This window comes from Orbicella franksi, chromosome 14, assembly GCF_964199315.1.
Source record: "Orbicella franksi chromosome 14, jaOrbFran1.1, whole genome shotgun sequence".
Taxonomy (NCBI): Eukaryota; Metazoa; Cnidaria; class Anthozoa; order Scleractinia; family Merulinidae; genus Orbicella; species Orbicella franksi.
The window spans coordinates 9465738-9479202 of record NC_138158.1 but is presented as its reverse complement, the minus strand read 5'-3'; the positions used below and the strand labels follow the sequence as shown (position 1 = coordinate 9479202).

Here is a 13465-nt window from a genome sequence, read left to right as displayed (position 1 = left end):
CAAATTACAGCGACGATTTCCGATGTTAGTACGAAGACACTCAAGACTGTTATCGGTTATGCAAGGTAATCGAGGTGGTCGAAGCTTTCCAAAGTTAGTCGAAGATAAATAGATTTTTGCATACTTCCGAAGACCACTCGATTACTTCCGAAGACTTTCAAAGTCACCTCAACACTTTCGTAGATTTTCTAATGCTGTCCGAACACTTCCGGAGATTTCGAAGATTTCTGAAAATCACGCGAGGACTATGGAAGATTTTCCAACTCTATCTGAAGGTTTGCGAATACTTTTGGAAATTTTATAACAAATGCATCTTTTGTCGCGGTTAGTGACTCACGTGGTGGTCCTGCGAGGCGCCGAAAAGGCGTGGGCGTAACTTAAGTTTTTTTTTCACCCCTCAGGCCTCAGAATTACCAATTCTAAAACAACACACTATCTCTATGCATATTTTTTAGACTCAATACCCTAAAACGTATCGCAAAAGACCTTGTGAGGCTGAACCCTAAGAGGTACCAAAACTGTTTTTTTTTTTTTACCCCTAAAGGTATGACGAGTACCCATGTCCTTTTTAAACAGGAGTGCACCCCTCCCCCCCCCCCCCCGCCCAACCTGGCGAAAAGTATACGGTGCAGTAGGAAGGTTATTTATAAATCAACATGCAACAGTTATCAATTCTGTGCTAGTAGAAATAATTCAGATAATGTTGATTAGAACGGTCGTTACTTTCAGGATTTGTCAACAGCCGCGAAATTTTAGAGCTCTTTTCGGGAGGAGGGTAGATTGGGGATTTGTCACTTTCGAAACTTTGCAGTGTATTCATTTATGTCATAGTTTTGTACCGAATTTGTTAAGAACTATATCGTTTGGACCGCACTCATGACCGTGATTATTCTTTAAGATACTTTATCTACTCAAGTACAGTAAACAAGGACTGATTCCATTTCACGGCGGGCTCAAAATTTGTCCGACAGTTGTTTGTTCCCTTGGAATATGCATTGTATGAAAAGAAAGCTTATTATGGCTCTGCTAATAAGCCTCAACCTAGGCTGGGTTTTCACTAGCTTCCTTGGGCTTGTCACGAAGATTGCGAGACGAGCCTGCGTAGGTTTTTACGAATTCCTGGACAAATTAGATAAATTTAAGTAACTCGTTTTCAACTGAGGGATGGCAAAAGGAAAAAGATTCATTTATTAATGTTTGTGGTTCCGGACCATTGTTTCGCCTCTTTTTTGTTTTCTCACAAACCTCTTGAATTGTAAAGAACTGCAGACCAGAAACTCAGGCAGGATTAGTATCGGACCACTGATATGCAAATTGAATAAGAAAAACAAAGTAGAAGCTGTACGCGTTTTGGATAGCTGCTATTCTTATTCAAATCAGCCGGATTCAAAAACCGTTGAAGCAAAGAGAGAGATTTAATCCTGTCTAATATTATCATTGGCCTTTTATGCAAGAATATTCATTTCATTATTCTTAAAAAAAGTTGCAATACAAGGGAGGAACGACAGAAAAAAAATCGAGATCTTGAGGATTAGAGACCACCGAAAATAAGTAACTGGAAAAGCATGTCAAGGGAAGTGCATGATTTGAGTTCGAGTGTATTCGATATTCCTGGACGATTTTACGTGTAACAAGCCAGTGCTTATTTAACTTACATATCAGTATTTGCCGCAGGTCCACGGATTGGGGGTTGGCAAAATTTGCCTGGCAGCCAAATCCTTGGAAAACCGCTAAGTAAGCCGTGTGTGGGTAATGCAACCTTTGAAATATTTATTAATTTTGAATATTATTCAACCTCGTATCACGGCACAATATCAGCATTAAGTTAACAATCAAAATAAATTGAATATTCCTAGTTACGCAACTTCTGAGTATTTCTCCTTCCATTTAGCGATGTCCTTGTTGTATTGTTCATGTGCTTTACGGTTTTCCTCGAAGTACGTTTCTTTCTCTTCCTCAGACATTTCCTTCCATTTTTGTCCAAGCATTTTTGCTCGCTCAATCACAGACACACTTTTCAAGCCTTCTGCGGACCTATGCATAAAAAGAATAAAAGGAGATGGCGGGCTTTTGGGGTATCCTAAGAAATGACGTCTTTCTTTATCAAGTTGTCTCATCTTTGGGCCATGTTTTTCATCCAGATAAGCCCTCTCCTCTGTTGATAATCCTTGCCTAAAGCTAATAACGTGTTGTTTGTATTCCTCTTGTATCGCTTGTTGTTTTTGTTTTAATCGCTCTTTCTCTTTGTGTGGAAGATTTCTCCACTTGTTGGACAACGCTGGCATGACTTCTTGTGCACTAATTCCTGGTGTCATCCCGGCTTGGACTTTGGAATAATTCTCTTTCACAAACAAGCCGAACAGTCCTGGTGGCTTCTTTGGTAACTTTTCAAACGTAGCATTGTAAATGTCCTTGTTTTCCGCGGAAACTGCTTTGACAGTGCCCTTCCCGCTTTCTGAAAATCCATTCCCCAAAGTCTTGGAGATCTCTCTGTCTATTTTATGCGAAGAATCATCGTTAGCGAACCCGCTCTTTTTACGCGAGCCCAATTGATATGCTTTCGGAACAACTACGTTCGTTTCGGGTGATTTACCGTTCTGTGTGGCAAATCCGTTTCCTGAAATTGTCCGAGCGAGCAGACCTTGTCGAAATGAAAGCGGTTTCCATGCTATGACCGAAACAAAGCGAAAAATATTCATTCTTATAACACTGAGCATCAATCGTCTGATTTTCAGTGCTATTCTCGAGCACCAATCTACTAATATATGCAATGCTTTTTTTGTTCTTGTTTCAATTAGCATATTGTTACGTCAGCTTGCATTGCGTCCATCTTCTAATCCATGACGTAATGTCCAAGTAGCTGTTATTGCTCATAAATTACTTCGAACAAGTCGAAGCTAAAGCCGCGTTATCTAACGAGGAAAAACATTGATTGCCTCCCATTCATTTTGAATTGCATTGATCAACGTAAAGTGCAGTCGAAGATTTGACAAAACCTCCTCGCTGGGTTCATCGGCGTTCCGTTATGTCAGGATATAAATCTGATATTGTACCAGTACGCATGCCGGCCGGCCGTGGCGCTTGGTTAAAAAGATTCCTTTTCAGAAGTCCTCGAAAACCCCGCTAAGTAATCCCTAAAGTCCACCTTCATCGGTGTTTTAACCTTGAAAAAAAAGAGAAACAACAACTTAATTTAAAGCCTTGCTGCAACGAATCTTTATTAGTCAATGTTAATTAACGCAAGCACCGGCAAGGTGTTATTTTGAATTTGAATGGGAGCAACTTCGGAATACCCGGCCACACACGCCCTCCTTAAATCTATTATTTTAATTATTACGACTTTGTGACTGCGGTAGTAGCATTTGAAAACACATATTAACTGGCCGGGTATTCTGAAGTTTAGCCTTTGAATGTTGTTAAATCTTGAATTCAAGAACATATTCTTTCAGCCGTTGCCTACATCAGTTAATCCAATAACAGACGAAGGTGAAACACAGAATTTTTATTCACTTCGACACAGGTGAACCTATAATTACGGACACTCTGTACTAAGAACACCTGTTACATTGCGGACAGCCACTTGTTTTGACAGCGTCCTTATTTCAAAACAAATACTAATGATAGCCTGTTCGCAGGCTACTTGTACACGTGCATTGTTTTTACCCACTTAATTAGCGCGCGTAACTTAATATCGGGCCATATGACTATGAGACGAGCTTTTTTTTCACTTTAAATACCAACATGAAAGAAACACGAGAACGCAAAGAAAAAAAGATGCTTTAAGTGCTAAGCGATGGGAAGAGAACCAGGTGGGTATTTACAATTACGTGGCCGAGGTAGGCTTTTGTCGATTGTGCTAGCATAATTTTTGGCATAATTTAGCAAACCGGGCGTAAGTTTTAGCTTTTATCTAAATTTAACACTGCTAACATAATCTGGTATTTTTTGACCTTCACGATAGGGCGTATAGTAATTTCGTTTTGAATTTATTTCTTTTTACTTGTTCTGTTTCTAATGCTGTTGTTACTGTTGACTTCGGGCTGCTTGTGTGGTCGGTGCGATGTTTCTTTGTCTTAGGCCCCGTGCACCTCAGATGGCGTTCTCGAGTTCCAGTTCAGATAGTTCAGCAGTTGACAATGACCAGAGGAACATATATAGCGAAAGAAGTACCTCAGACATAAAAAGTATGCCTTTATGGGCGAAATAAATAAAAAAAAAATCCAGAAGAAAGGTTGTGTCTTCGAACGGCTTTATTCATTGTTTTGTATTTATTTGCCCTGTTATGTCTTCATTTTGCTTAAGAACCAAGTAGCATAATTTTGATGGTAGGAAGCATAATTCGGAGAAACTAGCATAATTTCGACATAATTTCCTAAAATTCTGAGCACCGCTAGTAGCATAATATGCCATTGTTACTAGCACAATCGACAAAAGCCTAGGTCGAGTGGTTGAACTCGGGTCCACTGTGAACCAACACAAAGGAGTTATTAGTCAGAACGGGACTTGAACCCGCGACCTCGGGATAATACATATAGATTTAGCCAAGCCTAAAAGCGGAGCTCCTGAGCCGAGCTGTTCAAAGCCCGATTGAGCTAACCCAGGATAAGCGAGAATTTAATTTGAGTTTTGCAACTTTGTGGTGAAGTTTTCTGTTTGTATTGGATGGCCTTCTGGCCTTCAAACTACACAAAGCATAAGCAGTGAAAAACATTTTTACGTACGCTGTAAACCGAGGCTGCATTTGCTAGAGCTGGAGTTTGGCTGCCATGTTGCGCGACTTCGTTGCTGCCGTCGTCGTGCGTACGCGCCCACTAGCAATATCGTTAGGCATAGTAACCATGAGAAAATCTATTCACAGGTTTCCTTTTCTTCCCTATATGAGTATGGGGCTCCGTTTGACGGCCCAGCCGCCGCAGCTCCGCTGTTTTGATAGTTAAAAGTTCGTCGGCGTAACCTCTTGACCTAGCTGCCTTCCCACAGTATCTCTAAACGGACCGAGAGGCTGCGTATACCATGCTTTCAACTGATGATTTTTTTCGTTTCTCTGTCAGGAAGAGCAGCGTATTTCCTGTTACACTTTCAATACTCACCAGACCAAACATTATTTTTGTAAGACGTGCGGAATTCATTCGCATTACCAGCCTCGTTTCGATCCCAACGGGCGTGGCGTTTTACTGCGCTGTTAGGATGAAGGCACAGTGCAGAAAGTGATCACCAGTCCGGCTCCCTATTGCCGGGACTGGAAAAACTGGGAAAAATATGTGGAGGAACATTCAGAAGCAAAAACACTAACTGAAAACGTTGCATAGGCATAATACGCGTTCTACTACTTTACTCTCCGTTAGGTTAGCCTGCGAACGCAGACGTATTTCCGGCTGTCACTTGGTTCCGCCGAAGAATAACGTCTGCGAACCCGAGCCAGAAAACGATTTCTGTGACGTAGGAGTTCTAAGCCAATCACAGTTTAGCTCTAATAACCCCAGAACTACTTCGCGAGGTATTCGCTGTGAGGAGCACTCGAGTTTCATTCTATCATGGAATCTGATTGGCCGAGGAGAAACAAAAGTCATTACGTCACACAAATCGTTTCCTGGCTCGGGTTCGCAGACGTTATTTTTCGGCGGAACCAAGTGACAGCCGGAAATACGTCTGCGTTCGCAGGCTACCGTTAGGTTGAATTGATTATTTAACTGTTTGTGTCTATACGTAAAAAAGGTAACGTCGGCATACGAGCCAAGTCCTTGCATACGACGGTTGCGCCCGCAATACGAGCGACAGTCAAAACTGAGCTGTCCCACCGAAACGACACGATGATAGCCTTTTTCTTCGCAGCTAACAAAAATAAAGACAATGCTAAAGTTGCTTTGGCCTCTTCCAATAGTTAACTTGAAAACTGAAGGTTTAATATGACGATGAAAGGCATACTTTGTTCAAAATAAGACAACTTTTATCCTACCTTGCGACACTCCACGAACTACGAGCGAGTTACCATGCTGGACGCCGGCGACCCATTCTTGGCGTCAAATTAGAAGCTTGGAGACACAAAATGTTTCATATTTTTCTTTTTTTACAATCTGATAGGGTTTTAGGAATTGTAAACCCCTTTCCGTGAGTATTTAATGCCATCTCCAGTGATAAAAGATGCCCGATTTCAATGCCTCAACATTGACTTAAGGACAGTAAAGTTTTTCCCGCCTTCTGAATCCTGATTGGTCAATCCAAATTTCAGGCGCGCTAGCCGTATGCAAGGCCCTGTTAGGATTTTCGAAACCGGGTGAAGAGGTATTAACTGTCTTACACTTCATCTTCTCTTGGTTCCAACATAAAAATCTCGTAAATTCGAAAAGTTATTCTAGTGGAATCGGTCAACAAATGCGACAAAATATAATCTGGTGTTAATTTTTAACATTTGACAGTGTTTTCGCATAATTTAGGTGGTTAAAGGCAAGGGGTTATGATCCTGGAAGCAAACAGGTCTATCACATTTAGCGTGGTGAGTTGCGTTGCTATGGCTTGGACATTTAAAAATGTTGTGCGAATTTCTCAGGTCGTGTAAAAGAATTATAAGACCTTATAAAATAAAAAATAATAACAATTTCTTAATGAATCAATACATATCCTGCTTTAAAATAACAAATTTCAAAGTCAGTTTTTCAGGAGAAAGTTATAAATATCCTGCGATTAGTTATAGCGGACAGGCAGGCCAATCGCGTAATGGAATTGCAGAAATCTATCTTTGTTATTACTGCTCGTAATTATGCGTGGTCACTAAACTATGTAAATTTAAATTGCAGATTACGCGTGTGATGAAACATTTGCTCGTCGCGTTCATCTATCGAACGTTATCGACGCGCAAAATTGTAACAGCAGAAATCTACTTTTTTCCTCGCCAACTACAACGGGAAAATATCGAGTCTTAACTTGAGATGTCGATATGTTTGGGAATGTCATGGAGCGCAAATACTTGCAGCAGGAACTTGACTTCAAGCAAGATCTACAAGCACGTGCTTCGGTAACGCTTCTCGGAGCAGAAGTCCTTTTTGAGGTAGAGGAAGAATTTATGAATTCCCTGTAACTTTTACTTTCGGAAAACGTAGCGCTGTTGAGTGTTCACTCGTTTGTTTCTTGTTCAACCGAGGAACTGTTGTGCCACCCTCGTAAATTAATTTATGCCCTGGAATGTTTAGTTTTTTGTATTTCAAAATAATTATAAAGAAGCTTATTTGGTCATAAACTGATCGGCAAGTATAGTTAATTCGTTGAGTCGTATATTAAAAGTCATTTCACCTGCAATGTGCTTACGAACAGTAGACTTCCACTGTTGTTGTTCCGATATGAATCGTGAATGGTTTTGTTAAATAATGTTAACTGCTAAACGGAAGGCGATTTTAAGAAATTGCATGCTTTGGTAACAAGCGAAACTAGTCAAAAATAAATAGTTCAAACAAGCTTGATTATTTTTCCAGGAATGAAATAACGATAAATAAAACGAAGATTCAAGAGGAGCTGTTATGACACAAATACTCCAGGTAACTCAAGCCTTTCAATTTGATGTTCAAAATGTATATTCTCCTTATTTATAGCCCTTTTAGTCATGAGAATTTGGAGCCACATCAGGGCAATTTTGGCCCCCAAATTACTCACGATTGCTCTTCTCGACAAATTTTAACTTGATATTATGAAGGGAAGAAAATAATTTTTCGTTTATTATGTCATCAGTTTATTTGTAATATTTGTTTCCTCTGGTAGAAAACATTGCTTACCCATCGGAGCTTGAAAGTGCCCAGGGGTCCCTTTCTAGAAAGCCCCGGAAACGTTTCGGACCTGTAAAGCCATTTTAGTCCATCCGTGTCTAAAAACGGAGAAGAGTATACGCCAAAACAGCTCTGTAATCGTAAGGTTTGCGATTTTGCTATGGCTTTACGGGCCCAAAAAGTTTCCGGGGCTTTCGAGAGACGGGCCGCTGATGTTTTAAATGATTACCATACTTTTATTTTCCTATCGAAAAACCAAGATTAAGTTTCAGACTTCGGTTTCCCGGATTCTTAAGAGAGTATATTAGTTTGTTATTACCATCTTGAATTGATTGCTAAATTACAAGTGATGACCTCTAAATGTTTTGATAATCGTTGGATGTTGTAAATTGTAAATGAGTTTGTATTTGGCTAACTATTTTCTCAGTTTTGGGTCCATTATCTCCTCGTAGATTCAGTTGGTATTCCTGTGCAGATGTGCCGTAATAAGTGGACAGAGAAATTCGCCCCTGTTCAATTATATGCAACAATGGTGAGTTTATATTTATGTTATCCTACTGTTCCTCGAGATTGGCTATAATTTAGTACAGACCCAAATATCTCATTATCGTATTTTATATTTTGTACTTTAATACTTTTGTTGTAATAAGACAAAAAAAAAAAAAAAAAAAAAAAAAAACGCGCCGGATCAGTTGTCGCCAAGAAAATAAGGGATCTACTTTTGTGTTTTTAATTGTTTCACAGTTCGGCCGTTGCACTGCATTGTGTTCTTGGACATGACATATTACTCTCACAGTGCCTCCCTCCACCCAGATGTACAAATGGGTACTGGGTGATTTTTATACTGGGCCTAACCCTAGTTGCAACACACTGTTATCCCATTTAGGGAGAGGGGGATAGAAAGACAAGGACGCCTTATCAATTGATACTGCATAAACTGGATGTGATAAGATGTGGTAGTTTGGATAACTTGGCCTGATGAAGACTTAACCTTACCTTCATCGTCGAAACTCACCCTAGTAGGGTTGAAACTTTAAATATTTGATGACTTATTTTTAATTGTGTAGTTTGTAAAAGTTAATTGAAATCAATTCCGTAAAAGTTAAAACATTTACAATTTCTTTCTAGATGTACAAAACTGAGAAGCAAGGAGACGAACCATGTGCCGAGACTCAAAAGGAGAAAGAATCAAATTGAGAAAATGGATCCCATAGTAGGTCAGTCACAATTTTATTTAATATGTTTCGTACCATTTAACTGTTAGGAATAATTTTTCATAACACAGACAGAAAATCTAAACAAATAGAGATGTTATTGTTCCACTACCTTTCAGCTATTTCAGTAAATTTTTGTTGTGACCTTATACCTTCGGGGGTAGGGTGTGCAAAAATGCCTAAAGACTACAATGCCTGCTAGGGGTACTGTTGTTGAGGAGTATTGTTTTGTGGGAGGAGGGACAGAGGTCCAATCACTGCACGTCAAGCACTCTGGGTTTGTGCCAATGGTTAGGGTCTCTGCATTATGTTCTTGGGCAAGACACTTTATTCTCACAGTACCTCCCTCCACCAAGTGTTCAAATGGGGACTGGGTAAATTTAATACGGAGGTCTAACTCTGTGACAGACTAACCTCCCATCCAGGCAAAATAGGAATACGTCTTATCACTTAATGCAACAGAGACCTGGATAAGCTGTAGTGGTTTGGATCACCTGGCCTAATGCAGACTTAATTTACCTTCATTGTCGAAACTTGCCCCTGTAGGGTTGAAATGGAAAAAATATGATGGTTTATATTTAGTTGCGTGGTTTTTGAAATTGCATAAATAAGATAACACAAGGTTAAAACATTTCCTACTTGTTACTAGATACGAAACAGAGAAGAAACAATAAAAGTTGTGCTGAGACTCAAGAGGGAAACGAATCAAATTGAGGCATTAGATCTCTTATTAGGTGAGTTACAATTTTCTTTTAGTAGGAAGAGTTTTTAATCACTTGATGGTGCTTGTAGTAGGAATAGTTGTACACAAAACAGGCAAAGACTTTAAACGAATAGCCATGATAATTATCGTTTCACTATCCTGATAATCAAGAAACCCTTGTTAAATGGTTAAACAGATACCCTAACCCTTCAGGGGTAGGTTATACAATCATTCCTTAGGGATACAATGTCCGAGGAACTGTTGTCGATGAATATTTAAATTGTGAGAGGAGTGGCCTAATTGGTTCAGCGACCTGTTGCTTTCCGGTTTATGTATCAATGTTTCCTTAGGCTAGCCATTAAGCCTTATGAGTGATCAGCTTAAGATTTCTCCTGACAGTTTCAGACATAATCATGAAGAAACAGTAAAGAGGATTTAGAGAGTAATCTAGATAACTGTCTAGATAACTCAAAACCAGTAAGGAAAATTTGTTTCTCGACTAAGGACTCTGAATAAGGACCAAGCAATGAGAAGAAAGTTGATGAACTAAAGGATATTGTCTTGATATATCACCAAATTCTCAACACCAAACCCTGAAAGAAATTTACAGCACAGAACAACAGACAGCCTAGAAATTTAGACGTGAAGTTCTTCTTGAAAAAGATCATATACAGGTCTACATTTCAAGAGTGCCAAAGTAAAAGAAAAATGTTCTTAAATTTTATTTTGCTATAAAAAGTACATGATAATACTACATGGATTCAATTTGAGTGGACAAATATAGGAATCTTATCTATAGATTTAAAAGCTAGAGCCACCTTGTAGAGCATAATAATTGAGTGCCACATGTTAGTGCTGCACGTGTCCTGAACGTATTACAAACATCAGTCTCATCAAATGTTACAACTTAAATAGTTGGAGAGAAATGCTTCATAATTGCGTTTAAATCATGGAGTTATTATTATTTTTGTTTTTTGCCATGAGATTTTTCAGATTTTCACCGTTTGAATTTCCCTCTGGGATATCCAGATACCACTGGCAAATATTCTTAAAATAACTTTCTCAAACTCATCAATGATTCATCAAGTTTAAAGTTAAATTAAGTTGAATTTTAAAGCAACTCTATCTTGCTATTCGCTTGTGGGAATATTTCAATTTTTGTTTTTATTTGGTCTGAAGCTTCAGGCAAATTACATTACCTTTAATTTAATTCTGTGAAAATGTGAAGCTACCCGAGAGCGTTTTATTTTCAAAAATTTCGCAAGTTATTCGAAGATAGCGACTAGTAACCACGCATTTACATTCATCCTTAGGAAGACAATGCAAATATTTACGGGTTTCTCGCGAACATTTTTTCTGTGAAATTTTTAGTGTGCTATTTTGCCAGTGAGCTTTTCGTCTTCAAACGTTGCAAATGAAGGTTAGTTTTAGAGTGATATATTTTAGCCAGTGCTATTTATTGCATGTTGCTGTTTGTCTGCGTTTTAAGTTGTTCTTTACATGTACCTGTAAATTACCGTAAAATCTATTATTATTCACTAATTGTTCACGGCACGGCAAGCGGCAAAAATGAAACTTTTTCCGTCTGTCTTCAGCTGTTTGTTCAGTATAGTGAAATTATTTGCATTTGCGGTGAATAGTAGGAGACGTTATTCTATTTTTGTGTGCTTCATTTACGGACTAGAAGAAAAGAGCAAAAATCAGAGGTTGCCTTTGGCGTCTGCCGTAAAAGTCATGCTTAAACTCCATGTAAACTCATTGTACTTCTATGATGATGATACAACCAAACGACAAGCACCTTCCCGATGAGAGAATTAACTAATTTGTAAACTTTGGTCGAGTATACACTGTATGTATATTTTGTTCGGTGGTTTTCAGTATACCCTTTGTTAATTGGACGTTTTGTTTATCTTTCTTTCAGACTGCCATATTAAGTGTACACGCAGTGACATTAACATGCCGAAAGACGGACGCAAAGGAAAGCAAAGAACTTGGTTTAGCTGTTTCTTTAGTGGATCTGGTTTTAAAAGTAAGGTAGATTTACAAGACAAAGCTTATCTCGATTGACTTTCTAGCGAAAGATTGTTAGGGCGGAGTTCGTATTAGTGATTTCATAACACAAAACTCGGGAGTCAATAGAAGACAACAGAATTACAATCAAATTATTTAGTATCTTCCAAATTGTCTCGTATCTTGCTAATTTTTTTAGGAAACCGTGAATTGTATTTCACGTTTGTAGTTTTAAAAGTAACGTAGAATATTAGCATTACATGAATTTGTTTTTGCAACCCGAATTATTAAACTCGTTGAAATTATTGTCGAATTGTCTGTTATCTATTTCACAAATTTTCCGAAATCTTTGTAGTTTTCGAGAATGCGCTTTTAAAAGGGCCCAGTGAGAAATCGAACAGTGTAAAAATTGTCCTTAGAAAAAAAAGTCCGCAATTTTAAATGGAGTCATGTTTCGAGTCAAACATGTACCGAGTCTTTTGGCAGAAAAAATCTTGCACCATGTAGGATTTTTCCCGTCAAAAGTCACAGTATATGCGTGATTTCTGGCTAGACTCTGTTTAAAAGCGCAGAATTTTTTTTCTTTTTGGCAACCCTACATAGTCAAAAAAAAGTAAAAGAGATAGCCTACAATTTGACTAGTTTCCAGGCCCTTTTAAAAGCGCATTTTTTTTAAATTTTGTTTACGTATTCAAATTATTTGTAATTAATTTTAATTGTATTATTTAAAAGCAAATAAAAGTTATATTGAAGACGCGTGTGTAATTGACTTCTATTTGCTGTAGTATTTTTATTGTCTTTAATATTTCTTAATAATGTGTACACAATAAACACCACCACTTGCTGTTTTCGTTTCTTTTCATTTTATTGTCTTGCAATTATTAATTAATTAATTAATGGAACATCAGTTGAATTAAATTAAACGTGTGAGGAAAAAATTTCGCGTTTAAAAACTAAGACTTTTGGCGGGAAAATTTGAAAAATTTGCACAGCGTTTCCCCTTACAACTTTTTGGAGAAAAATTTAATGAGGTTACCTTTAAGAAGTTTTTGATTGCAAAAATTTTTAAAGGCAACAGTTGACAGAAAATCCCGTCAAAAATACTGTACCACCTCGCACTGAAAAAGCAATTTTGATATTTCAAGTTTGTTTTTTCTCCTCTCAAAGTAATTTTTTTGCCAAACAGTCTTCAAAATTTCATTTTGTAACGAATTTCGCGATGGGTTTTGTGCGAGGTGATGCAAGAGTTTCTCAAGACATGAAAAAGATGAAATGGCAAATGGATCAAACAGACGACAATAACATTTAATTCCGAAATAGATTTCTAACTCTCGCAAAACGACCGTGAAATACCGTTTCAACAAACCGAGTTTAATTTTACATCCAATCGAGTTTGACTGTTTGTCGCTTGCCATTTCATATCTTTTACTGTCAGACGATGATATTGAGGGTACACTCCGGATAAGTTGCACAGGAGCAAGAATACTCTTATCAATCAAAATCCAATCATTGTCCCCCCGCAAAAAATTGCCCAATTTCGATGTTTTATAACCAACCCATTCAAGTTTCAAAGTGTTAATTTTCTCTTCCAATGAGACCGTTCGCTCCGTTCTCTTTTCCCGTGCAACAACCAGAGTGTAAACACCACAGAATAATCAATATCTGGTAGCACAAAGATGTTTATCCTTAAATAACGCAAAATTTACTCGCCCGGTTCAGTATATTTTATGGACTCGAAGCGATGCCGGAATAATCCACCGTGAAAATTTAAATCTCGTGTTGAA

General features: G+C 38.2%; 1 protein-coding gene and 1 long non-coding RNA gene across 2 annotated transcripts; one reads left to right on the top strand and one right to left on the bottom strand.

The window, feature by feature from the left end:
* Window positions 1-1251: 1251 nt before the first annotated feature.
* LOC145468932 (transcription factor A, mitochondrial-like) lies at window positions 1252-2717 on the bottom strand. The gene has a single exon (XM_081452646.1). It carries the CDS (start codon window positions 2715-2717, stop codon window positions 1857-1859), a length of 861 nt encoding a protein of 286 aa, XP_081308772.1. The 3' UTR covers window positions 1252-1856.
* Window positions 2718-6819: 4102 nt separating this feature from the next.
* Window positions 6820-12493, top strand: LOC145468525 (uncharacterized). The gene is made up of 6 exons (XR_014042218.1): window positions 6820-7045; window positions 7467-7529; window positions 8207-8286; window positions 8883-8971; window positions 9618-9702; window positions 11593-12493. It is a non-coding gene; the product is annotated as an uncharacterized LOC145468525 (long non-coding RNA).
* Window positions 12494-13465: the final 972 nt, after the last annotated feature.

Coding starts and splice junctions, on each gene's coding strand:
- LOC145468932 (XM_081452646.1), bottom strand. CDS start 2,717: ATGCTCAGTGTTATAAGAATGAATATTTTTCGCTTTGTTTCGGTCATA.